Source organism: Symphalangus syndactylus, chromosome 23 (assembly GCF_028878055.3).
Source record: "Symphalangus syndactylus isolate Jambi chromosome 23, NHGRI_mSymSyn1-v2.1_pri, whole genome shotgun sequence".
Lineage (NCBI taxonomy): Eukaryota > Metazoa > Chordata > Mammalia > Primates > Hylobatidae > Symphalangus > Symphalangus syndactylus.
This window is the reverse complement of record NC_072445.2, coordinates 42,238,083-42,265,614: the sequence shown is the minus strand read 5'-3', so window position 1 is coordinate 42,265,614 and position 27,532 is coordinate 42,238,083. Positions and strand designations below refer to the sequence as shown.

Genomic DNA, 27,532 nt, shown 5'->3' with positions numbered 1-27,532 from the left:
AGTCCCAGCTACTCGGGAGGCTGAGGCAGGAGAATCACTTGAACCTGGGAGGCAGAGGTTGCAGTGAGCCGAGATCGTGCCACTGCACTCTAGCCTGGGCGACAGAGCGAGACTCCATCTCAAAAAAAAAATAAATAAATAACTGTCGGCTATGAATGTCCAACACTACTTTCTTAGCACCACTAGAAAGCAGTGACATGGTACTGAGAAAGTGGTTTTATTTTCCAGTTTGAAGTAAACTATTGGCCAGAGTGGGATTTTTGGACCCATATAGGAAAGCAACACCATTAAGCATTTTCTCCCCACACCCATTCCAACATGTGAACCCAATCCTACCAATACCCAGAAATCAACAACAATGTAAACATCCATGTTCACTTTATTTTTAAACAGAGGGGCATGTACCCAAAGAGAAGCAGGAGTGAGAACCATCATGGGGGCTTGCTCGAAATCATCTGCCCCAGCCTTCTGACTTCAGAGTGTCTCATGATCCAATGGCCATGGGGATGGAGCTGCCCCTTGATAGTATGCACTTAAGAATGGTCAATTCCCCCTTCCCCCAAAGGAAATGGAGAAAAGGACCCAAGAAGTGAATGAATCCCTGGAATATTGTCCCAGAATCCTTCCAGGGATGGTATACGACTGGCCACCAGTCCACAAATGTGACTGGTAAGGGATCTAGTAACAGAGGATGGAGATGGGCAGAATATTATCCTGGATGATATGCACCCAGCACTAGAATACACCTTTCATTAGAATGAAGGGAGCAGACAAAGCCCTCAGAAAAGATACAAAGGCAGAGACATTGATTAGAACATTATCTCATAACAGAGGTGGGGCCATTACCCACTATTATTGTAAAATAACTGTAACTTAACCAAAACACATACAGGCTTCTTTAATGGAGTTAATAAAACTATGGCAGATTGGGAATCAGGGGCAGAGGTACTGTTCCCAGAGGAAAAACTGGGATAAAGGGAGCCATGCTGACAGGGCCTTGTTCCAGTCTAGGTTGTTAGAAAGGAGCCCTAGCCCAGAAATGACAGCAAATCGCCATAATCATTATGTGGGGCTGAACCAGAGGAAGCCAGGCTGAGCCAAGAAGCTGGAAGTATCTTGAATGTCTCTCCAAATCCAAAGATTATCCATACTCTTTATCCTTCCAGCAATGTGTAAAACCAGAAAGTGTGAAACACTGGAGGTGGACATCTGGTTTTTATTTCTAGGATATCTTGATACATCTCATTACATTTCACAATCTGCATGGGAAGGAAAAGGATGGTAGAGAACATGGACATCCTGTCTCCCACTGCAAGGGCGTGGAACATGGTAAGGATACCCAGCTGTGACAGGACGTGGCAAGGCAACAAGATGCCTTGTGCCTGGCGTAGGATTACAGCCAACAGCCCTTTTGGCCTGAATTCACCTCCTCAAGGGGAAGTCTCCATGGAATGACCATGATTCCCAACATGGCCAGAAAACCCATCTATCCCACTCATGGGGCAGATGATCAGAGGAGCTGCGCTTTTCCCTCCCGAGTAACTCAGACTGAAGTAGGGCCGGACAGGCCCACAAAAGGTAGCATGAGAGAAAGTGAAGGTGTGACACCTCTCTGTCACGTTGTAGAAGGAGACCTCACCAGCATCATAGTCCAAGAAAATCCCCACCCGCTGGAGCGGGGTCCGCAGGGGGAGGGCAGTCATTGGGGAGGTAAGAGCCCAATATTCTTTCCCATACCACAAAGACACTGCCCAGAATCCATTCTGGGGGGCTGAGGTTACTCCACCTTTTCTGCACACTGAGTCTTCACAGACACCTATGGTCCACTTGGCTTTATCTCCCACCTCTACCTCCCAATAATGTCTCCCAGCGATGAAGCACGGAGAGCCCAAGACACAGGGAAACAGATTGAACCTCTCAGGGTTGTCAGGCAGGTCCTGTTGGAGGTAACTGTACCGCACTTGCCGCAGATTATCAGAGAGGATCAGGCTGGGGTAGGCTGTGTCTGGGTCCAGAGTCACGTCCACTGCAGAGACAAAAAGAAGACAGTCAGCCGCGGGCCAGGAGAACCTATTCTAGAACACCCAGCGCCTTTCTACTACCTTCCCAAGAATAAGAGGTTCCCACTAGAGGTTGCATGTATTTTATTTAAAATATATTCTAAACTTCACATTTCAAAAATTACTGCTTGGATTAGCTGGTTACCAGAATACACTGAAAATACAGAATTTTAGCCCCGTATCTTTTCTTTCACATCTGAAACATTATGAACTGATTTTAAGAGATAGGGTCTTGCTCTGTTGCCTAGGCTGGAGCACAGTGGTGTGGTCATAGTTCATTGTAACCCCAAACTCCTGGGCTCAGGTGATTCTCCTGCCTAAGACTCCCAAGTAGCTGGGACCATAGGTGTGCACCTACCACCCTGGCTAATTTTTTTTTTTTGAGACGGAGTCTTGCTCTGTCACCCAGGCTGGAGTGCAGTGGCGCAATCTCGGCTCACTGCAAGCTCCGCCTCCCGGGTTCACGCCATTCTCCTGCCTCAGCCTCTCCGAGTAGCTGGGACTACAGGCGCCCGCCACCACGCCCGGCTAATTTTTTTTTTGTATTTTTAGTAGAGACGGGGTTTCACCGTGGTCTCGATCTCCTGACCTCGTGATCCACCCGCCTCAGCCTCCCAAAGTGCTGGGATTACAGGCGTGAGCCACCGCGCCCGGCTCACCCTGGCTAATTTTTAAAAATTTTTTGTAGAGATGAGGTCTTACTATGTTGCCCAGGATGGTCTCGAATTCTTGGCCTCAAGCAATCCTCCCACCTCAACTTCCCAAAGCAATGTGATTTCAGGCATGAGCCACTGTGCCTGGCTGATATGCTGAATTGAGGTCTTCTTACACGCTCATCATCCCTTATTCTGAAAACTCCAGGGGCCCCAAGTTTCACAGAATTCAGAATATTACAGGTTTTAGGCAGGGTCTGGTGCAGCATTCTATAATGAAATATTAATAGATCTGCTGTGAGATCCATGCATGTTTACATAATGAAGGATAAAGACTCTAAACGGTACCACATAAATTCAGGTTTTGATGCTATAATTAATTTCCTACAAAATAATGAAAAAGGTTTTGACTTTCAGAGATTTGGGATTTTAGAACTGTGGGTAAGGGACTGGGAACCTGTATTGGTATGCTTACCTTTTAAATCACTCTTTTAAAATTATTTTTTACTTTTTCTTATTTTTTGAGATGAGGTCTCACTCTGTCACCCAGACTGTAGTACAGTGGCGTAATCATGGCTCACTGCAGACTTCATCTCCCGGGCTCAAGCAGACTTCCCATTTCAGCCTCCCAAAGTGTTAGGACTACAGGCGTGAGCCACTACACCCAGTCCAAATCACTCTTTTATCCATTCTATAAGATCTTTACTCTGCAGATCAAAGCTCTATTCATCTTCTTCTAACGTCCAGTCCAAGACACTCATCCTCCAAGTTTTCCTTAATCTGCCCAGGCCATTACACTCTTCCTGTTCTGAAATCTAAAACTGTGTATGACCCATGTCATCTCCTCTGGCATTTAGTATTACAGCATCTTGCTATCAAGTGTTTTCCTGCTTCAAAAACACTGATAATGGGCTAGGTATGTGGCTCATGCCTGTAATCTCAGCACTTTGGGAAGCTGAGGCAAGAGGACTGCTTGCATACAGGAGTTTGAGACCCTGTCTCTACAAAAAATAAAAGTAAAAAAATTAGGCAAGCATGGTGGTGCATGCCTGTAATTCCAGCTACTCAGGAGGCTGAGGCAGGAGGATCACTTGAGCCCAGGAGAATGAGGCTGCAGCAAGCTATCACCATGCCACTGCACACCAGCCTGGGCAACAGAGAACCTGCCTCTAAAATGAATAATAATAAAAAATTTAAAAAATTAAAATCAATAAAATAAATACATAAAAATACTGGTATGTATTCTCTCATTTGCTCCTCACATCTTGTTCAGGAGGAAGAGTCCCAAACATTACCCCTCAGAAATTTAAGCCCACAAATTTTTACTCTCACAGAAGACAGGCAACTGGCAGAGGTAACCAAGAACCGCAGAACCCTTGGCTCCTGGTTCAACAATCTGTCTACAACAGTTGCCTACCTTCTTCTTGTGTCATGGGTATACCTCCAACCAGACAATGTAAACCCGAAGAGTAGGATGACTTACGCTTTTCTGTTCCTCTAAAATACCCTGCACATTAGGCAGTGTAGGATACAAGCAAAGTACTCAGTTAATACTTGTTGAAATTAAATATGGATCAGAGCCAGTGCACACCCAGGACTGCAGATCCACTGTATGTAAAGTCCTTCTCTTCATTTAGAGGACACTTCATAACAGAAGGTGACTGTGACTGTGGGACGAATACACCTTAGATTTGAGTACTTCTGCAATGTTAAATTAACCCAGGCTCTACAGTAGGGTGAAAGTGGTTGTGAGGGGGAAGGGGAGTTTCAAACTTTGCTCTGAGGCACAGTGATGGGATGACACAAGACTCCTAGACTTCCTCTAGCACTCAAGAGTAATAGTGGAGCTCAATCAGTCCTGCTTGTCACAAACCATGGTTTGACCCTGAAGCTGGGCAGGCAGAGCAGTGTACTAGTGTACCAGCTCTGTTCTACTTTTGGGGAACTGTGGTTTCCACCCTATAATCCTGCTTTAACACCTGAGATTGATTTTACCCTATGGCTTCAGCTCTGAGGCATTTCAGGAGGCAAAGATACTGTTTTTTTTTTTTTTTTTTGAGATGGAGTCTCGCTCTGTCACCCAGGCTGGAGTGCAGTGGCGCAATCTCGGCTCACCGCAAGCTCCGCCTCCCGGGTTCACGCCATTCTCCTGCCTCAGCCTCTCCGAGTAGCTGGGACTACAGGCGCCCGCCACCACGCCCGGCTAATTTTTTGTATTTTTAGTAGAGACGGGGTTTCACCGTGGTCTCGATCTCCTGACCTCGTGATCCGCCCGCCTCGGCCTCCCAAAGTGCTGGGATTACAAGCGTGAGCCACCGCGCCCGGCCCAAAGATACTGTTAACGCATAGAAACAACTGAGGATTTTTGTGGTTGTTGTGTATCATCTTTATACATGTAACCTAAAGAATCCAAATCTAAGCAATTTCCAAATCATTCATAATAGTAGTTAGGTTCACAAGGATTTTTACTCCTTACTCTATATGGTTTTGTCTCTCATCACCTACCTGAGTATAACTGAGCCTCTCTTAATTCTGAAAGAATAAAAGAGAAAAGTTATGGAAGTCATGAGGGTTTCCAGGAAATACATAACTGAGGGGGCTTTGGCTAGTCATCATAAAGCAGTGGTCTCCACCAGAAACCCCAGAACCTCTGTTGTCAGTCATGCACTAATTTTTTTATATGATGTATGGCTCTATCATCCAACCAAAAGCTTTAAGGGGAGAGGGATTGGGAATCTTAAGTACAGGGATAACCACATGCCTGAGACTTGTAGAATATGGGATCAAACTGAGCCAAGATCAAGAATTCCACCTTCCAGTGAGTCGGCTGATTTTGCAGAGGGAAACGTGGTTCCAACCCCACGTCATACATAACTTTTGAGTTTCGTAAGTCATCTGTGTACGAGAGCTGAATGGCTCAAGTGACACTCACTGACACTCTGGTGTAAACATGACCATTCATTTATAAGGCACTTTATGGTTGAAACAGAATTTTTCACACATTATCCCATTAAGCCTTTTAAGTGGCAAGAAAAGAAGAGCCAGATCAAGGAAAGTCATGCCTGAACTAACCACTTCTGGTATTACCCACTGTATTGAGTGGAGTTTCTCCCCATTTGTCTTGCTTGTAGAGGACATGTATCTACTAGCTCTATGTTGCTAGATGCCCCGAAAAGTATGTATCTGAATAGATGCAATGCAAATAAGAACCCAGCATATATAAAACAGAAAATTATCAAAGATTGTGGGGGTTTGTAATTTCTAATAATTAAGAGAAGGGTTTACCTACATATAAGGATTTCAGAACCCAGCAGACTGCCCAGGAATTTTAGTATTCCTGGGTGGAATAATATATGGCCAACTCTTTACTGAACGTGGCTCGTGAGCAGAAAAATTTTAATTTGGAAAAGCTTCTCCAAATGCCTAGAACGATTTAATAAACATAAATATAGGACTTATTTATGTCTCAGGTTCTATTCTAGAACTGTTAGAAATGGTAACTAACCTTAATTCTTAAAACTTAGGAGGTAAGAACTATTACTGTTCTGTTACAGATGAGGAAATTACTTGTTGAATCCTTACTAAGTGGTAGAGGCAGGCCCAGAACCCAGGCGGCCTGACTCCTGACTGCCCGCTCTTAACCACGTCCCTGGTGGTGCTGCCTGTCAGCGCTGCTCGATTCCTCCAGCCCGAGCTGGCACCTGTGCCCACAAGCAGTAGGAACTCAGTAAATTAAAATGATAAACACTGGCTCAAGTGAAACGTATCCAAGGTAGTTTTTGTTCATTCTTTCCGAAGTAAACAATCAAATTAATTCTAGATTGATTAATTTTTGGATGGCTTATTTTTCTCCTCCATCAATGCAGATTCAGAATTGACTAAATACAGTTAACAGACTTCAAATTAGAACAAGAGGCTGTTAATTAAGAAAATTAATTAAGACCAAAGGGAAGATGTAAAATATCAGGGACGGCTGGCCAATGGGTATCACCCTTATCCCATGTTTCCCACTTTCAGTGCAGGTGTTCTTTTTTCCAAGCAACTTTACATCAAAAGCCCAGTAGGTAGATAAATTTACCTTGGATTTTCTCCATATCTGACTGCATTTTTTCTAAGAAAAGAAAACAAGAAAATATTCAGTTTGCATCCCACTATCTGGCTGGAAAATATATCCTTTCATCAGGCAATATGCAGATACTGAGTATAAATCCATTTCCCCTCATGACACCTCTCCTCACTTTACCTGTGAACTGCTTTAGACTCTCCGTCAAGAATAGACATTTTTGGGCAAAAATGTGGATTTTCTCTTGCAAATCTGGAGGTGTGATCCAAGGTTCAGGAATCCTGATTCTTTCAGCCCTAAATTTAAAAAACATGAGTAAATTTTTTTTTTTTGAGATGGAGTTTCGCTCGTTGCCCAGGCTGGAGTGCAATGGTGCCATCTCAGCTCACCGCAACCTCCGCCTCCCAGGTTCAAGCGATTCTCCTGCCTCAGCCTCCTGAGTAGCTGGGATTACAGGCATGTGCCACCATACCCAGCTAATTTTGTATTTTTAGTAGAGATGGGGTGTCTCCATTATTGGTCAGGCTGGTCTCGAACTCCTGACCTCAGGTGATCCTCCTGCCTCGGCCTCCCAAAGTGCTGGGATTACAGGCATAAGCTACCGCGTCCGGCCCGAGTAAATTATTTTTCCCAATTCCATGACCTTCCAGGAACTAGGACAGGGGCCAAGCTAAACTGTCTAGCGTACATGGACAGTCTTTAAAATCAGCCACTACAGCTTTTCCTACCTTCTCTTCCTGAGCTATGATCCTCTAGACCAAAATAGGGTAGATATTGTACTCATTCTCATACCCCCCTAAAGCACCTAGCTCACAGCTTTTCAAATATTAAGTACTCAAAAAGATTTACGGAATTACATATGAGGCTGACTTTGCCAGAAAGCACGAGATTCCATGACAGTCCTTGATATTTATGGTGGGCAATTAACCCGAATTCTCAGGTTCCCAAATATGGAGAGAATGAAGGCACTGTGGGGTACAATACCCAATTCCCTAGCCCTGCAAGGATGTCTATAGCAAAGACTGCCAGTTGCCTATCCCATACCCCTTCTGCCAACTTCTGCCTTTTATGGCTCACAGCTACCCAGTCCCTCATAGCTAGATGTGACCTTGTGACTAAGTTCTGGCCTATGAGAGGTAAAATGTATCTCATGGTGTTTTGAGAAGTCTACTTAAAAAAGTAACACGACTGGGAACAGTGGCTCATGCCTGCAATCCCAACACTTTCGGAGGCCAAGGTGGGAGAATTGCTTTGAGGCTAGGAGTTCAAGACTAGCCTGGGCAACATGGTGAGACCCTGCCTCTACAAAAAATAAAAATGAAAAAAAAAAGAAGAAAAAAAAGTAATGTGATGTGACTTATCTCCTTCTTCTTGGTTGGCATTCTACCAGCTATCATGGACTGTATGAGGACCATACCTTAGGGATGGTAGAACAGTGAATGGGAAGAAACCTGAGTCTCTGAGGATCACTGGAGTTACTATACTAGCCACAGACTACCTACCTGCACATTTCTTAACTTTTTTTTTGAGACGGAGTCAGGCTGTGTCGCCCAGGCTGGAGTGCAGTAGCATGATCTCAGCTCACTGCAACCTCTGCCACCCGAGTTTGAGCAATTCTCCTGCCTCAACCTCCCAAGTAACTGGGCATGCACCACCACACCCAGCTAATTTTTGTATTTTTAGTAGAAACGGGGTTTCACCATGTTGGTCAGGCTGGTCTCGAACTCCTGACCTCAGGTGACCCACCTGCCTTGGCCTCCCAAAATGCTGGGATTACAGGTGTGAGCCACCGCACCCAACCTGCACATTTCTTTTATTATGTTTAAGCCTTAAGCCAATAAAATTTTGGGTTTCCTATCTTATATAGCCAAATTCAATCCTTAATGTCACAAACTGCTAGGGTCTGAGGCAGCTAACTCTGTACGTTAGGTCAGAGCTAGACTGGCATCATAAAGTAGCAGGTAACAGTATTATTTGCTTGGGTCATCTGGCTGGGACTGGTATGAACTCCATCTTATCTCCATCCTAGGGTCCCTCAGGAACCTCAATTCCATCAACATGATTCTATCAACACAGGCCTCCCAGCCAAACTGCCCCATCTATAAGGACCTCCCCAATCTCCTTAAATGTTCCCACATAGTCAAGCTGCATTTTGCTTTAGAAGGTTTTCACCATTCAGGGTGTTAATCACCTTCACAGTACAGCTTCCTCAAAGTCAGTTTCCACCCCTGAAGGCATTCTTGCACCAAACATGAGGTTCCCAAGGCCCATCCCACTTGCCTCGTCATCCATCCTGCAAAACAGCTTTGCCCTGGCTTACTGCCCCCTCCAAGCTCTCCCTCTTTGATCTTGTTCCAGCTGCCAGGGAGTTCTTCCTTTTTTTTTTTTTTTTGATGGAACATAGAGAAATAGCAAGAGTAAGAATAAGAGCCAGAATCCAGGTGGCTCATCAATAATTATGTAAATCCAGGCCAGTCACACCTTTCTTAGGCTTTATTTCCCCATTATAGAAAAAAAAAAAAATGAGATAATGAAGGGGGAAAGGATTCTGAAATGTATAGGAAGCAACAGACATAAACTACCCTTATATTCAGCCCAGGTCCCTGTAAGGCCACACCCTCTCCATGGAAGTGTCTTCATCTCCCTAATCCACCAGCAGCCTCCCACGTGAACCCCCTACTTCCTGAATTTTACTGAGTAGAGCTGTGGTTCATCTAATTCTTTGTATACTAGTGACTCTCTTCAGGGATATGTGTCAATTTGATAAGATGTCCATCCTCAGGCTCAGGGCTCCTTTCAGGATTTACAAATGTGAAGGAGACAGTCTTCTCATATTTGATTTAACACTAGGGAAACAGAAAACTATACCTGCTCAATGTGTCCCCAATGTCCTGCAAGAGAAAGGAAAAAAAAAACCATGAGAAGTCATTCATAACTTCAGTTTTCTTTCACTGATGTTTGTTGAAAAACCAATTACAGACTTGCTCTCATGGGAGAAATTAGGGAGAAAACGATCACTGGAACATAACTCAGTGTTGAGGAGCTAAAAGGCAGGCAGTAAGAAATGGTATCTTAGTGTGGTTTTAGTTTCCATTTCTCTTATTGTAAGTACAGCTGAGCATTTTTTCACATGTTCACAAAGCAATTTATGTCTTTTGCAGCTTGCCTATTTGTGCCTTTAACTCATTTTTCTCTAGAATTTTGGTCTTTTCTCTCTCAGTACTTAAAAGGTCTTTTTATGTTAGAACTATCACTTGTATTTGTGATAATTGTGGCAAATATTCAATTTTAATACCATCTTTTGACTGGTTACAATGTGTGTGCGCTTTTTTCTTGTACTAATACCAACTGCTTTAATTATATGGGCTTTAAAATATGGTGTAATATCTAGTAGGGCCAGTTCTCCCTCAGAGCTCTTCTTTCACAGTGTAGCCCACCTATTTTTTTTTTTTTTTTTAAGACAGAGTCTTGCTCTGTTGCCCACGCTGGAGTGCAGCGGTGCAATCATAGCTCACTGCAGGCTCAACCTCTTGGGCTCTAGTGATCTAGCCCAGCTTTTTTTTTTTTTTTTTTTTTTTTTTGAGACAGAGTCTTGATCTGCCTCCCAGGCTGGAGTGCAATGGTGCGATCTCAGCTCACTGCAACCCCCACCTGCGGGTTCAAGAGATTCTCCTGCCTCAGCCTCCCAGGTAGCTGAGATTACAGGCACGTGCCACCACACCTGGCTAATTTTTGGATTTTTAATAGCGACGGGGTTTTGCCATGTTGGCCAGGCTGGTCTCGAACTCCTGACCTAAGGTGATCCACCTGCCTCGGCCTCCCAAAGTACTGGGATTACAGGTGTGAGTCACTGCAACCAGGCTATCCCAGAAAAATAAGCACATAATAATATGTGCTTATTTTATATGTGCATATTATTAAGTGCTTATTTTTCTATCTGAAGTTGACTGTCAATTTGTCTAGATCCAGAAAAAGAGCTTGTTGGTATTTTTGTTGAAATTGCAAGGTTGGGAGGGGGGATGAGGGATAAGAGATTACTTAATGGGTACAATGTACACTACCTGGGTGATGGTTACACTGAAATCCGAGACTTCACTACACAATATATCTGAGTAACAGAAAAAAAAAAAAAGAAACAAACTGCATTTATGAATGTGAAGGACAACTTGCTTTCCCTGTCTTATCAAAGAACAAGTGATATCTCTTTTATTTTTTCAAGTTTATTTTGTGTCTTTCAGGAATGTTTGAATGTTTTATAATTTTTTCCACATAGGTTTTTGTATATTTCTTATAAATTTACTCTCAGATAATTTTATCACTTGCTTTTTTTGTTTTTTTTTTTTTGCAAATGGAAACAGCATGTTCTCTTCTAATATGTCTTCTAGTGGCTGCTATCTGGCATATGAAGGCTGCTGATTTCTGTATGTTAACTTCTTTCCCAATTTGTATACCTATAATTATTTTATTTAACTGAACTGGTTACAACCTTTAATGCAGTGTTAAATAGAGATAAATGATACTGGGCATCTGGCCTGTTTCTGATCTCAATGGGAATGCCTCCGTATTGCCCCATTAAGTAATATTTATCCTGCTTTTCAGTGACTTCCAGCATAAACACTTTTTGATATTCATGGAGCCCCTCCTCCCTTATTGAGTCCATGACTTCTTTCTTTCTCTACTTTCCTCATCATCCACCTTCAGTTTCATGTTCCATCTGTTTAAAAAAAATTCTTAAAAAAAAAAAAAAAAAAAGAAAAAAAGAAGCTTTAGACCAGGCGCAGTAGCTCATGTCTATTATATCAGCACTTTGGGAGGCCAAGGTAGGCAGATCACCTGAGGTCAGGAGTTCAAGACCAGCCTGGCCAACATGGTGAAACCCCATCTCTACCAAAAACACAAAAATTAGCTAGGTGTAGTGGTGTGTGCCTGTAATCCTAGCTACTCGGGAGGCTGAGGCAGGAGACTCACTCAGGAGGTGGAAGCTGCAGTGAGCTGAGATTGTGCCACTGCACTCCAGCCTGGGCAACAGAGTGAGACTTTGTCTCAAAAAAAAAAAAAAAGGTTTTAAAATCTTAATTATGGCGCTTGCTTCAGCAGCAGGTATCCTCAAATGGGAACCATGCACAGAAGATTAGCATGGCTCCCGCACAAGGATAACACACAAAGTTGTGAATCATTTTCTACTTTTAATGTTCACAGCAGCACTATTCACAATAGCCGAAAGGTGCAAACAACCAAAATGCCCATCGATTGATGAATAAACAAAACATATCATATATCCATACAATGAAATATTATTCAGCCATAAAGAGAAATAAAGTACTGAAACAGTGGAGTCTCACTCTACTGCATAGGCTGGAGTGCAATGGTGCGATCTCGGCTCACAACCTCCACCTCCCAGGTTCAAGTGATTCTCCTGCCTCAGCCTCCTGAATAGCTGGGATTACAGGCATGCGCCACCACGCCTGGCTGATTTTTGTATTTTTAGTAGGGATGGGGTTTCACCATGTTGGCTGGGCTGGTCTTGAACTCCTGACCTCGTGATCTGCCCACCTTGGCCTCCCGAAGTGCTGGGATTACAGGCGTGAGCCACCGTGCCCGGCCAGTACTGAAACATATTACAATATGAATGAATCTTTAAAAAAGTATGCTAAGTTGGCCGGGCGTGGTGGCTCAAGCCTGTAATCCCAGCACTTTGGGAGGCCGAGGCGGGCGGATCACGAGGTCAGGAGATCGAGACCATCCTGGCTAACACGGTGAAACCTCGTCTCTACTAAAAATACAAAAAAAAATTAGCCGGGCGTGTTGGCGGGCGCCTGTAGTCCCAGCTACTTGGGAGGCTGAGGCAGGAGAATGGTGTGAACCCAGGAGGTGGAGGTTGCGGTGAGCCAAGATCGCGCCACTGCACTCCAGTCTGGGGGACAGAGAAAGACTCCGTCTCAAAAAAAAAAAAAAAAAAAAAAAAAAGTATGCTAAGTTATCCACAGGCCGGGGGTGGTGGCTCACACCTGTAATCTCAACACTTTGGGAGGCTGAGGCGGGTGGATCACCTGAAGTCGGGAGTTTGAGACTAGCCTGACCAACATGGAGAAACCCCGTCTCTATTAAAAATACAAAATTAGCCAGACGTGGTGGCGCATGCCTGTAATACCAACTGCTCGAAAGGCTGAGGCAGGGGAATCGCTTGAACCTGGGAGGCAGAGGTTGCAGTGAGCCGAGATTGTGCCATTACACTCCAGCCTGGGCAACAAGAGTGAAACTCTGCCTCAAAAAAAAAAAAAGTATGCTAAGTGAAAGAAAAAGGCTACGTACTGTATGATTTCAATTATATCTAATATCTAGAATAGACTAATCCATAGAGTCAGGAGTTAGGGGTAGAAGGAAATGAGGAGTGATTGCTTAATAGTGTTAGGTTTCCTTTTGGGTGGTAAAAGTGTTTTAGATCCAGAGAGTGGTTGATAATTGTACAACACTGTGGATTTACTAAATGCTACTTTGTGCCAGTTTTACACTTTAAAATGGTGAAATTTAGGTTACGTACATTTTACAATTAAAAAAATGAAGAAGGCTGGATGTAGTGGCTCACACCTGTAATCCTAGCACTTTGGGAGGCTGAGGCAGATGGACTGCTTGAGCCCAGGAGTTCAAGAACAGCCGAGGCAACATGGCAAAACTCCATCTCTACAAAAATTACAAAAATTAGGCAAGCATGGTGGTTTACAACTGTAGTCCCAGCTACTTGGGAGGCTGAGGTGGGAGGATCATCTTAGTCTGGGAGGTCAAGGCTGCGGTGAGCCATGATCATGTCACTGCACTCCGGCCTGGGTTTCAGAGTGAGACCCTGTCTCAAACAACAATAAAAACTAAGGAAAAAAAAAAAATTTCTTTCCTTCCTTCCTTCCTTCCTCCCTCCCTCCCTCTCTTTCTTTCTTTCTTTCTTTCTTTCTTTCCCTCTCTGGCCCAGGCTACAATCTACTCGGCTTGCTGCTGCCCGCGCCACGGACTGCCTGGGACTACCGGCGCCCGCCACCGCTGCCTGCCTTTTCTCCTTTGGATGCAGGCACGCGTTCGCCATCTTGGCCACGCTGGTCGCCAGCTCCTGACGCCGAGTGCTCTGCCCGCCTCAGCCTCCCGAGGTACTGGGACTACAGACGGAGTCTCGCTCACCCAGTGCTCGGTGTTGCCCGGGCTGGAGGGCGGTGGCGTGGTCTGGCCTCGCGGCAGCCTCTACCCCCCGGCCGCCTGCCTTGGCCTGCCAGGGTGCTGGGATTGCAGCCCCTGCCCGGCCGCCGCCCCATCTGGAAGGTGGGGAGCGCCTCTGCCCGGCCGCCCCGTCTGGGAGGTGAGGAGCACCTCTGCCCGGCCGCCCCGTCTGGGAGGTGAGGAGCGCCTCTGCCCGGCCGCCCCGTCTGGGAGGTGAGGAGCGCCTCTGCCCGGCCACCCACCGTCTGGGAAGTGAGGAGCGCCTCTGCCCGGCCACCCACCGTCTGGGAAGTGAGGAGCGCCTCTGCCCGGCCACCCACCGTCTGGGAAGTGAGGAGCGCCTCTGCCCGGCCACCCACCGTCTGGAAAGTGAGGAGCGCCTCTGCCCGGCCACCCATCGTCTGGGAAGTGAGGAGCGCCTCTGCCCGGCCGCCCCGCCCGGGAAGAAGTGAGGAGCGCCTCTGCCCGGCCGCCCCGCCCGGGAAGAAGTGAGGAGCGCCTCTGCCCGGCCGCCCCGCCCGGGAAGAAGTGAGGAGCGCCTCTGCCCGGCCGCCCCGTCCGGGAAGAAGTGAGGAGCGCCTCTGCCCGGCCGCCCCGTCCGGGAAGAAGTGAGGAGCGCCTCTGCCCGGCCACCCATCGTCTGGGAAGTGAGGAGCGCCTCTGCCCGGCCACCCACCGTCTGGGAAGTGAGGAGCGCCTCTGACCGGCCGCCCCGTCTGGGAAGTGAGGAGCGCCTCTACCCGGCCGCCCCGTCTGGGAAGTGAGCAGTGCCTCTGCCCGGCCACTCACCGTCTGGGAAGTGAGGAGCGCCTCTGCCCGGCCACCCACCGTCTGGGAAGTGAGGAGCGCCTCTGCCCGGCCACCCACCGTCTGGGAAGTGAGGAGCGCCTCTGCCCGGCCACCCACCGTCTGGGAAGTGAGGAGCCCCTCTGCCCGGCCACCCACCGTCTGGGAAGTGAGGAGCGCCTCTGCCCGGCCACCCACCGTCTGGGAAGTGAGGAGCCCCTCTGCCCGGCCACCCACCGTCTGGGAAGTGAGGAGCGCCTCTGCCCGGCCACCCACCGTCTGGGAAGTGAGGAGCGCCTCTGCCCGGCCACCCACCGTCTGGGAAGTGAGGAGCGCCTCTGCCCGGCCACCCATCGTCTGGGAAGTGAGGAGCGCCTCCGCCCGGCCGCCCCGTCCGGGAAGAAGTGAGGAGCGCCTCTGCCCGGCTGCCCCGCCCGGGAAGAAGTGAGGAGCGCCTCTGCCCGGCCGCCCCGCCCGGGAAGAAGTGAGGAGCGCCTCTGCCCGGCCGCCCCATCCGGGAAGAAGTGAGGAGCGCCTCTGCCCGGCCGCCCCCGTCCGGGAAGAAGTGAGGAGCGCCTCTGCCCGGCCGCCCCGTCCGGGAAGAAGTGAGGAGCGCCTCTGCCCGGCCGCCCCGTCTGGGAAGTGAGGAGCGCCTCTACCCGGCCGCCCCGTCTGGGAAGTGAGCAGTGCCTCTGCCCGGCCGCCCCGTCTGGGAAGTGAGGAGCACCTCTGCCCGGCCACCCACCGTCTGGGAAGAGAGGAGCGCCTCTGCCCGGCCACCCACCGTCTGGGAAGTGAGGAGCGCCTCTGCCCGGCCACCCACCGTCTGGGAAGTGAGGAGCGCCTCTGCCCGGCCACCCACCGTCTGGGAAGTGAGGAGCGCCTCTGCCCGGCCACCCACCGTCTGGGAAGTGAGGAGCCCCTCTGCCCGGCCACCCACCGTCTGGGAAGTGAGGAGCCCCTCTGCCCGGCCACCCACCGTCTGGGAAGTGAGGAGCGCCTCTGCCCGGCCACCCACCGTCTGGGAAGTGAGGAGCCCCTCTGCCCGGCCACCCACCGTCTGGGAAGTGAGGAGCCCCTCTGCCCGGCCACCCACCGTCTGGGAAGTGAGGAGCGCCTCTGCCCGGCCACCCACCGTCTGGGAAGTGAGGAGCGCCTCTGCCCGGCCACCCACCGTTTGGGAAGTGAGGAGCACCTCTGCCCGGCCACCCATCGTCTGGGAAGTGAGGAGCGCCTCCGCCCGGCCGCCCCGTCCGGGAAGAAGTGAGGAGCGCCTCTGCCCGGCCGCCCCGCCCGGGAAGAAGTGAGGAGCGCCTCTGCCCGGCTGCCCCATCCGGGAAGAAGTGAGGAGCGCCTCTGCCCGGCCGCCCCGTCCGGGAAGAAGTGAGGAGCGCCTCTGCCCGGCCGCCCCCGTCCGGGAAGAAGTGAGGAGCGCCTCTGCCCGGCCGCCCCGTCCGGGAAGAAGTGAGGAGCGCCTCTGCCCGGGCGCCCCGTCCGGGAAGAAGTGAGGAGCGCCTCTGCCCGGCCGCCCCGTCCGGGAAGAAGTGAGGAGTGCCTCTGCCCGGCCGCCCCGTCCGGGAAGAAGTGAGGAGCGCCTCTGCCCGGTCACCCATCGTCTGGGAAGTGAGGAGCGCCTCTGCCCGGCCACCCACCGTCTGGGAAGTGAGGAGCGCCTCTGCCCGGCCGCCCCGTCTGGGAAGTGAGGAGCGCCTCTGCCCGGCCGCCCCGTCTGGGAAGTGAGGAGCGCCCCTACCCGGCCGCCCCGTCTGGGAAGTGAGCAGCGCCTCTGCCCGGCCGCCCCGTCCGGGAAGAAGTGAGGAGCGCCTCTGCCCGGCCGCCCCGTCCGGGAAGAAGTGAGGAGCGCCTCTGCCCGGCCGCCCCGTCCGGGAAGAAGTGAGGAGCGCCTCTGCCCGGCCGCCCCGTCCGGGAAGAAGTGAGGAGCGCCTCTGCCCGGCCGCCCCGTCTGGGAAGTGAGCAGCGCCTCTGCCCGGCCGCCCCGTCCGGGAAGAAGTGAGGAGCGCCTCTGCCCGGCCGCCCCGTCCAGGAAGAAGTGAGGAGCGCCTCTGCCCGGCCGCCCCGTCCGGGAAGAAGTGAGGAGCGCCTCTGCCCGGCCGCCCCGTCCGGGAAGAAGTGAGGAGCGCCTCTGCCCGGCCGCCCCGTCCGGGAAGAAGTGAGGAGCGCCTCTGCCCGGCCGCCCCGTCTGGGAAGTGAGGAGCGCCTCTGCCCGGCCGCCCCGTCCGGGAAGAAGTGAGGAGCGCCTCTGCCCGGCTGCCCCGTCTGGGAAGTGAGGAGCGCCTCTGCCCGGCCGCCCCGTCCGGGAAGAAATGAGGAGCGCCTCTGCCCGGGCGCCCCATCCGGGAAGAAGTGAGGAGCGCCTCTGCACAGCCACCCATCGTCTGGGAAGTGAGGAGCGCCTCTGCCCGGCCACCCACCGTCTGGGAAGTGAGGAGCGCCTCTGCCCGGCCGCCCCGTCCGGGAAGAAGTGAGGAGCGCCTCTGCCCGGCCGCCCCGTCCGGGAAGAAGTGAGGAGCGCCTCTGCCCGGCCGCCCCGTCTGGGAGGTGAGGAGCGCCTCTGCCCGGCCACCCATCGTCTGGGAGGTGAGGAGCGCCTCTGCCAGGCCACCCATCGTCTGGGAGGTGAGGAGCGCCTCTGCCCGGCCACCCATCGTCTGGAAAGTGAGGAGCGCCTCTGCCCGGCTGCCCCATCTGGGAAGTGAGGAGTGCCTCTGCCCGGACACCCATCGTCTGGGAGATGAGGAGCGCCTCTGCCCGGCCACCCATCGTCTGGGAAGTGAGGAGCGCCTCTGCCCGGCCACCTATCGTCTGGGAAGAAGTGAGGAGCGTCTCTGCCTGGCCGCCCCGTCTGGGAAGTGAGGAGCCCCTCTGCCCGGCCGCCCCGTGTCTGGGTAGAAGTGAGGAGCTCCTCTGCCTGGCCGCTCCGTCTGGGAGGTCTACCACGGAGGCCAGAAGCAATGTGGGGGCTGGACGTGGTGGCTCACGCCTGTGGTCCCGGCACTCTAGGGGGCGAGGCGGGTTGATCACTTCGGACTAGGAGTTCGAGACCAGTCTGGCCAACTTGGCGAAACATGAAGAATACAACAGACAAACCAACCAACCAACTCAATGACAACAAAACAGGTCTACCCTGGAGTCATACTCTAATTTTTTCTATTTTCCTCCCTTTCTGATCCTTTATCCCACTTTCTTTTTCTTCCTCTTCCTTCTCCCTCTTCTTTGTCAAATAGAGGATTGAGTTATTATCACTGATCCATATAAAGTCCCTCTCTCATTTATTTTAACTCCCACCCCCATTTCTATTCCCCGACTTCCCATGTGCAACCTTCCTAATATGTTTGATACGCATCTTTTTGTTTGTATGTATTTTTAGAAAATGTTTATTGTTTTTGTATGCAAAAAAAATTAATAAAAAAAAAAAAAAAAAAAAAAAAAAATTTCAAGTCCATCTTGCAAAACCCCAATCCTGGACGAGACTGACCATCTGCTTACTTAATTGCTTGAACTTGGGAGGGGGATGTTGCAGTGAGCCAAGATCGCACCACTGCACTCCAGCCTGGGCAACAGAGCAAGACTCTGTCTCAAAAAAAAAAAAAAAAAAAAAAAATAGAAAGTTACACAGCAGGGCAGAATGGTTACACTATAAATAGATGTGCACTGACCAAATACTCCTACTAGTTCTCGTGGACCGACTGTCTTTCCCATACTCTGAAACAATCATTTCTTCCCATACAACAGAAGACTCTCTGAAACTAATTCCTGGCATATGTACTTTAGTTCTCATTTCTGCCTGCCTTCTCAGGAACTGCACATTGCTGATCAGCACATGGTTTCTTTCTTCCTTCTTTTTTTTTTTCTTTTTGAGACAGGGTTTCGCTCTTGTTGCCCAGGCTGGAGTGCAATGGCGCCATCTCGGCTCACTGCAACCATCGTCTCCCAGGTTCAAGCGATTCTCCTGCCTCAGCCTCCTGAGTAGCTGGGATTACAAGCATGCGCCACCAAACCTGGCTAATTTTGTATTTTTAGTAGGGATGGGGTTTCTCCATGTTGGTCAGGCTGGTCTCGATCTCCCGACCTCAGGTGATCTGCCCACCTCGGCCTCCCAAAGTGCTGGGATTACAGGCATGAGCCACCGGGCCCGGCCAGTATATGGTTTCTTGTGGCTTCGGTGTTCTCCCTCACCTGGAAACTTTGCAACATAGACTCCTTTCCATATGTATTTTGAAAATATGTCTAACTTCTAGTTTCTTTAACTAACCCCTCCAGATAAAACTCCATAATCCTGTCTCATCTCTAAGTATTTCATTACATCCCCTTAACAGCTGTACTTGAAATAGTCATCTACTTGTGTAGTCTCCAGTCACCCGATCTAGTCACTACTCAACTCCCCCTAATGTGGCTCCTGCCCCAATTATTCCATTGTGGTAGTTCTACATATGGTCACCAATGATGGTCATGTTATTGAATCAAATGGGTATCAGCTTTGATATTATTTGACCTCAACTGCATTACTATGTTGTCGACTCCCTCCTTGCTTCGTCTCAAAAATAAAAAATAAAAAAAAGAGGAAGAAAAAAAGAAATACATTTTTCTGATTTTTACCATTTAAAAATGTAAACTGGCCGGGCGCCGTGGCTCACACCTGTAATCCCAACACTTTGGGAGGCCGAGGAGGGCAGATCACGAGGTCAGGAGTTCAAGACCAGCCTGACCAACACGGTGAAACCCCACCTCTACTAAAAATACAAAAATTAGCCAGGCGTGGTGGTGTGCACCTGTAATCTCAGCCACTCAGGAGGTTGAGGCAGGAGAATCGCTTGAACCCAGGAGGCGGAGGCTGCAGTGAACCAAGATCACACCACTGCACTCCAACCTGGGCAACAGAGCAAGACTCAGTCTCAAAATAAATAAATAATATTAAATTAAAATTAAAATGTAAAAACCATACTTATGGCCAGGCGCGGTGGCTCACGCCTATAATCCCAGCACTTTGGGAGGCCGAGGCTGGTGGATCACGAGGTCAGGAGTTCAAGACCATCCTGGGCAACATGGTGAAACCCCCGTCTCTATTAAAAATACAAAAAATTAGCTGGGCACGGTGGCGCATGCCCGTAATCCCAGCTACTCGGGACGACGAGGCAGGAGAATCGCTTGAACTCGAAGGGCAGAGGTTGCAGTGAGCTGAGATCGCGCCACTGCACTCCAGCCTGGGCGACAGGGTAAGACTCTGTCTCAGAAAAAAAAAAAAAAAACCATACTTATTGCCCAGGACACACAAAAACAGGTGATGAACCATAATTTGCTGACCCTTGCCCTATGCCATCATCCATTTTTATTTTTATTTTTTTTTTGAGACAGAGTCTCGTTCTGTTGCCCAGGCTGGAGTGCAGTGGTGCGATCTTGGCTCACTGCAACCTCCTCCTCCTGGTTTCGGGCAAGTCCTTGCTTCAGCCTCCCGTGTAGCTGGGACTACAGGCACACGGCCATGCCTGGCTAGTTTTTGTATTTTTAGTGGAGATGGGGTTTCACCATCTTGGCCAGGCTGGTCTTGAACTCCTAGACCTTGTGATCCACCCGCCTTGGCCCCCCAAAATGCTGGGATTACAGGTGTGAGCCACCACACCTGGCCTGCCATCATCCATTTTTAATGGCTTTTATCAAATACCTATAAGAACTGTCTGATCGCCACACTAAAATATAATTCAGGAAAGCTTATTTGGCACTTAATCCCAGTGCCTAGAATAGTGCCTGACACAAAGCAAATAATTAATATGCACTGAATGAGCAAATGACAGACAGGCATTAGCTCATTTCCTGTAGTCTGCTGCAGCTTTATCACCTGCTCTACCAAGGTTAAACCACAGGACTGCTCAGTTAACCTGACCACTCCTGCTCAAGTGTTCATTGTTTTGTGACTATAGTAATACGTTAAAACTACAAGATACTGGAGTGAGGAGACTCTTTGAATGACATGTGGTCTAAGCCCCTCATTATTGAACAAATGAGGTCACTGAGGCCCAAAAAGGTTGAAAGCCTTGCCTGTAATCAGACCACTTGTCAGTGCTGGGCAGGCACAAGCACCAGGTCTTCTTTTTGCCATTTCCATGAGACAATGCAATTGACTAATTCAACTTGTGTGAACCAGAACTTCTAGTTTACACAGTTTCCTTCCAAGGTCACAATATAGAGTTTGGCAAGCTCTTGCTATTCCTGCAGAGTTAAAAAGACAGGGGGTCCTGGATACTACTTGGCAAAGGAGAAGGGAGGATATTTTGAGTGGGTGCTGCTCTGGCAGGGCTCTGCAAGCCTTACCTGCAGGAGCTCCCTGGTGGGCTGCTGCTGCTTCTCTTCTAGCTGAGCGATCAGGCTGCTGAGGTGGGAGATGTTGCAAGAGAACTGGGTGATGGCACCATTGATGCTATTGTAGATGGCCAAGTCTAGCTCCTCAAGGCGGGCCAGGAGGCGATACTCATGCTCCTTTAAGGAGTGATACAGCTGCTCAAACTCCCAAACAATCTTCTCCCTCTCCATCTGGGTTAGGCTCTATGCAGATGACAGGGAAAGGCAGTAAAGAGAAAAATGGCTCATTTCTAGGGCCTTCATAGTTCTCCCGTGACCACGTACCCCAAGACCTCATTATGGATAAAACAAGCACAGTGCTAACTCATTATTTCCAGTCTTTACTGACTGGATATATAATGCCCAGGAACTGAATTATCCCAGTGATTATTAAGACATAGTCCCTGTTCTCAAGTAACTCAGAGAAGTGAGTCATGTTCATGTGATAATATGTAGTCATGGATGGGTAATTAAAGACAGGGTGACAGCCTGCAATGAAAGAAACTGGTACCATCTTCACAGAAGCAATTTCACACAATGTTTATGTGATGAACAAGAGTTCACCACATAGGCAATGAGCGGGAAACCTTTCCAGGCAGAAGAAATGGCACAGGTAAAAGAGTGGGGAGAGAAAGCAAATGGTGCTATCTGGCTGGAGCACATAAGTGTTGAGCGAAGGGACCAGAAAAGGTAAGGCCTTGTCATGCCTGGCCTGGGAGGCTGGGGGTAAGGACTCTATCCCAACTGGGAAGCATGGAAGATTGTCACACAGGAAAGTGACAGGGTCAGATATGTCCCCTATGGAGGATGGAACAACCAATAAGTTTCCTTGCCCAATTTCCCTGGGCCCTTCATATGTAATCCATACCCGCTGTCTGCCCTTCATGGGTGTTCACCAACTGCTGTCTCTAGCTTTGGGTGGGAGGGGGAGAGGTGGTCTCCCCATGATTCACTCTTGGTGCTGATTTGTTTGCCATAACTTACTGTCCTTTGTTCTTCACCCCACCCCCACGACCAACAGGACTCTATTATAAACTTTTGTTCTAAACAAGGAGCCAGGCCGGGCATGGTGGCTCACGTTTGTAATCCCAGCACTTTGGGAGGCCGAGGTGGGCGGATCACCTTAGGTCGGGAGTTCAAGACCAGCCTAACCAACATGGAGAAACACCATCTCTACTAAAAATACAAAATTAGCTGGGGTGGTGGTGCATGCCTGTAATCCCAGCTACTCAGGAGACTGAGGCAGGAGAATCGCTTGAACCCGGGAGGCGGAGGTTGCAGTGAGCCGAGATCGCGCCATTGCACTCCAGCCTGGGCAACAAGAGCGAAACTCTGTCTCAAAATAAATAAATAAGTAAACAAGGAGCCAGCAACGAGCTCCAAAGGAGTCAAGTGAAGTTGTATTGGACATAGCCATGCCCTGCATTTACGTATTCGCAATGGCTGCTTTTGAGCTACAACAGAGCTAATCAGCTGTGACACAGTCCATATAGTCCACAAAGCTAAAAATGTTCACTATCTGACTCTTTTTAGAAAATGTGCCAACACCTGTTCCAAACTCAGCTTCTCCTGAGAACCTTCCCCTACTGACTATCCCTCTAACCACCCTTCTTAGACACTCACTATGCACATATGTCTTTGTCTGTAAATCCTTTTCAAAGGTCATACTTCATGTCAGCTGGGTAATTCTTTCAAAGACATAAACTATATAAAATAATCTTAGAAATTAAAAATTAAGGCTGAAACAATCCTTAAATATCAACTAATTCAGTGTTTCTCAAAGGGGGTGCTACTGGCACCTTGGTAGGACAATTCTGCCTGGCATGGGACTGTTTCTTGCATTGTAAGACACTTAGCATTTCTGCCCAACCTCTCCAATCACTCGATTCTTCTGAAGACAGCCAAAGACATACCCACACACCATTGTAGAGGACAAAAAGGCAGTACTAGCCTTGCTAGTCTAGTCCAACTGACTTGTTTCACAGATGAGCAAACTGAGGCCCATAGAGGTTGTATGACTCCATCTATACAACAGAGTAGTGTCAGAGCCTAGAAGCATGTCCAGGTGCCCTGATTTCTCAGAGAAGGGCTGTTCTCCCCTTTGATAATCCTCCCACAGAGGATGCCATCGTGTGCATAATGATTTGAGTCCACTTAGGCTCACTGAGACGATTCTCCATCAGACCTATTTTCAAAAAAGAGAGCTGAAGTCTCAGTGGATTGTGTGGGCAGAGCAAGTGGTGGGATCTAAGGACACCATGGGAATGAGTTCGTGGTCCAGAAGTTCTTTACTACACCCTACCAGGACTGACAAAATGACGCTAGACTCTACTAGTCTGGGACTTTACTTTTCAGATAGAAATACCTCTAGTGGGTAGAGATTGGTAATGTTTTATTTATTGCTCAAAAAACATTTTTAAACACCTAAGTGGTGGATATACAAATGCATATTATAAATTTATAAATGTCTCTGTACTTTTCTGTTTTTTTTTTTTTTTCCTTGAGACGGAGTTTCGCCCTTGTTGCCCAGGCTGGAGTGCAATGGCATGATCTTGGCTCACTGCAACCTCCGCCTCCCGGGTTCAAGCAATTCTCCTGCCTCAGCCTCCTGAATAGCTGGGATTACAGGTGTGCACCACCACGCCTGGCTAATTTTTTGTATTTTTAGTAGAGACAGGGTTTCACACAGCCAGGCTGGTCTTGAACTCCTGACCTCAGGTGATCCGCCCAACTCGGCCTCCCAGAGTGCTGGGATTACAGGCGTGAGCCACCATGCCCCGCCTTGTTTTTTTTTTTTTCTTTTCAAAACAAAATTCCGGGCTGGGTGCAGTGGCTCACACCTGTAATCCCAGCACTTTGGGAGGCCAAGGCAGGTGGATCACTTGAGGTCAGGAGTTGGAGACCAGCCTGGGCAATATGGTGAAACCCCATCTCTACTAAAAATACAAAAATTAGCTGAGTCTGTTGGCATACGCCTGTAGCCTCAGCTACCTGGGAGGCTGAGCTGGGAGAATCGCTTGAACTGGGAGGCAGAGGTTGCAGTGAGCCAAAACCTCCCCATTGCACTCCAGCCTGGGTGACAGAGTGAGACCCGGCCAAAAAAAAAAAAAAAAAAAAAAAAATTCCCATATACCCCTAATATAAATTAACACATCAGCCACTTGTTGAGGCCTTGAGAGACTGGAGGAAGAGGGCAGAGTAAAAAATTCAAAATTAAGGCATTGTTAAGAAAGGAGAATAACCCGGCCGGGCGCGGTGGCTCAAGCCTGTAATCCCAGCACTTTGGGAGGCCGAGGCGGGCGGATCACGAGGTCAGGAGATCGAGACCATCCTGGCTAAGACAGTGAAACCCCATCTCTACTAAAAATACAAAAAATTAGCCGGACGTGTTGGCGGGCGCCTGTAGTCCCAGCTACTCGGGAGGCTGAGGCAGGAGAATGGCATGAACCCGGGAGGCGGAGCTTGCAGTGAGCCGAGATCGCGCCATTGCACTCCCACCTGGGAGACAGAGCAAGACTCCGTCTCAAAAAAAAAAAAAAAAAAAAAAAAAAAAGAAAGGAGAATAACCCAAAGAGAAGCAACAGTGGGGATTACACAAATCCACTATTAGCAATTGTCTGCAGAATGGTACCAACGCAAGCTAACTGTATCTAATAATTTTACCTATCTCAGCTTTGCCAAGGATCAACCTTGGTCTACGCAGTTAGCAGGTTAAAGTAAACTGACAGGTCTGATTTCCAAGGGTTCCAAACTTGGCTTCTCCATGCTTTCCCCAAAAGTAAGGGAATGTCTTGGTTCTCCAGGCGAGTTCCCACTGCCATGTGCGGTTGATCCACCTCTACCTACAAGTTCTGGGTGACATGCTGGACAAGTTTAAGGGAATTAACATCAGCTCTACAGAAGAGAGGAGGACCAGCAGAACCAACTGTGAATTCCAACAACCCTTACCAAGAGTTCAGCTCGTGCCTGTTCCCCCTGGGCCCGACGTCTCTTCTTTAAATCTTTCACTCTTTTTAAATGGTCGAGCTGGTTCTGGATTTGTTCCTGAGAAAAGCAAAACAGATGGGCAGTTCTAAATTAGGTAGACCTTAGCATCAGCATGGCACTTCTTATCACACATGGAGTCCACACACCTGATGCCAAGTCTCTAATTGGCACTTGTCCTTAGGCCACACTGCCACCCACAAGAGAAAGACTCAGGGCGCAGGGGCCAACAAACCACTCCTTTAGCAATCTGTGTCTATCTTAGCAGCCTGTGGCTTCAACCACTCAGCTACCTCGTCAGGACTATTTGTCTATCTTAAACAACGAGTCATCTACCTGTCCCTAGTAGGATATTGCATGACTTAGCGGAACTGTGACTGGAGTAGGAGGCTTAGAGCTATGTTGTATTGTAGCTCTTCCACATAGGCACACTGTTAACGTGACTCATTATTTCCCTCGTGTGAAATGGGCAAACACCATCTTCCCAACCTACTCAAGAGTTCTCACCAAAGTGAATGAAATAACACAGCTGAAAGGTCCATAAATGTTAAGTGATTGATTACACATGAATGTACTCATATTTAAACACGGACATAATTGCGTACGCATTCCTGAAGCCCTCAACATACAGAAAATACACAGTATCATGGACTCCTTGAAGGTCACCTTACAACTGTTTTATATGTAATACTTTGTTTCCACGTTTCTGTTTAGCTGTGCCAGTTCACAAAGGGCTCTGTGAGTCACATGATTCCACAATATTCCTCATAACTGTGTTATCTCCTGAGTCTCAGAGTGGTTAAGTGACTTACTCAAGTAGCGAAAAGCTGTTCTTTTCTGTGAGTTTCTAGACCAGGACGGATTGCAGGAAAGTGCTGGGGAAATGCTTATAGACTAAGGAATGGGCATAAATCAGTTAACGTCCAACTGCGTTTTGTCTGAGAGCCGATGGGAGTACGAGTGTCTGCAGCTTGTCGATGTGCACGCGGTTTTATGCACTTTTATACTGTCAAAAGGATGTCTCCGTGTACCATGTGTCCGTGAGACAGGAAACATGCGGGTAAATAGAGAAAGGAGAGTGGGGGTGGGGACACTCCTGGCTTCCTCGCCGGCTACAGGTTTTCCTCCAAATCTGAGTGCTGAGGCTCTGGAGCGGACAGAGAGGAAATGACGGCTGTGAACCACACGTCCGGCTCAGCCATTTTCTAGGCGGAAAAAGGGAAGCCCCTTTGGCTCTCTCCTCCCTTTGTCCGACTCGCGCTCCCGCCCTCCCGGATCCGCGCCCTCACCTTGAAGCCCTCCACCGCCTCCTCGAGCGGCAGCACGCTGTGGCCGCGGTGCTCGCGGGAGCGGTCGCACACCACGCAGATAGGCATCTGGTCCTCCTCGCAGTACAGCTTCAGGGGCTCGCGGTGCTTCTCGCACACGCCCATCTCGCCGCCGGGCCCCGACGGCCGCTCGGTGCGCAGCTGCTTCACCAGTTGGGTCACGTTGGCCAGGTGCCGGTTGGGCCGCATGTGCCTCTGCGGGAAGGTCTCCCGGCACTGCGGGCACGACACGTTAGTCTCTGCCGTGCCCCAGCAGCGGGCGAGGCACGCGCAACAGATGTTATGGCCGCAGTCGAGCATCATGGGCTCTGCAAAGTACTGCAGGCACACGGGGCAGGTGGTCTCCTGCTGCAGGCACTCGGCCACGCTCCCGGAGGCCATGGCGCCGGCCTGCGGGGGCGCACGGGCATGGGCCCCGGCGCCGAGCTCTGCACGGAGCCCAACTCTCCGGCGCTCTCTCCGGTTCGCTGTTCCTAAGAGGCACCGAGCGGACGGAGGGCGGCGCCTCTCGGGCCCGTATCCCAGCGCGCCCGCGCACCGAAGGCTCAGAGTGGCCCGGCCGCTCCCTGCGCCTGTGCCCCCTAAACGAGCGCGGGAATACGGCCGGCGCACAGAGGCTCGCGGCCACGCTAGTGGGGCAGGAACGGGTAGCTGAGGGTCAGGGTCTCAGGGCCAGGCGGGCAAAGCGCGCAAGACAACGTGGCCGCGTCCGAGCGGATCCCGGCGGCCGCGTAAACCCCACCCCAGCGCGAGCGGAAGAGGCGGCTCGCGGGGGCGGGGCTTGGCCCGCGCTTCCAGCGAGTGACAATATTTCGTGGCCTCGGGGCCTGAGCTGTTTCCTCTTGGAAAGGCCGAGGAGACTTCGCCACTCTCCCTTGGGCGGATCTCGCCGAAGCTCTAGCCTAGGGCACTGGTCACGAGAGCAGATGGTGCCACACGCTCCGGGCCTATAAACTTCTGCGGCTGCCGGGCCCGGGCCCACTAGTCTTTTGTTGGATTTACTCTTGGTGCCAGGTCTCGGCCCCTGCAAAAGAAAGCTGGCTTTGGCCGCGCGCAGTGGCTCACGCCTGTAGTCCCAGCATTTGGGAGGCAGAGGCGGGT

The 27,532-nt window shown here is 49.8% G+C and overlaps 1 protein-coding gene and 1 non-coding gene across 2 annotated transcripts; one reads left to right on the top strand and one right to left on the bottom strand.

The window, feature by feature from the left end:
- Nucleotides 1-361: 361 nt before the first annotated feature.
- Nucleotides 362-27,532, bottom strand: TRIM27 (tripartite motif containing 27). Its single transcript, XM_055262829.2, has 8 exons — nucleotides 26,393-27,532; nucleotides 25,068-25,163; nucleotides 21,093-21,323; nucleotides 9,645-9,667; nucleotides 6,957-7,072; nucleotides 6,792-6,824; nucleotides 5,219-5,245; nucleotides 362-2,026 (listed from the first exon to the last, which is right to left on the bottom strand). Exons 1-8 carry the CDS (start codon nucleotides 26,810-26,812, stop codon nucleotides 1,431-1,433), a joined length of 1,542 nt encoding a protein of 513 aa, XP_055118804.1. The 5' UTR covers nucleotides 26,813-27,532; the 3' UTR covers nucleotides 362-1,430.
- On the top strand, nucleotides 11,862-11,964 carry LOC129473922 (U6 spliceosomal RNA). Its single transcript, XR_008654432.2, has one exon. It is a non-coding gene; the product is annotated as a U6 spliceosomal RNA (small nuclear RNA).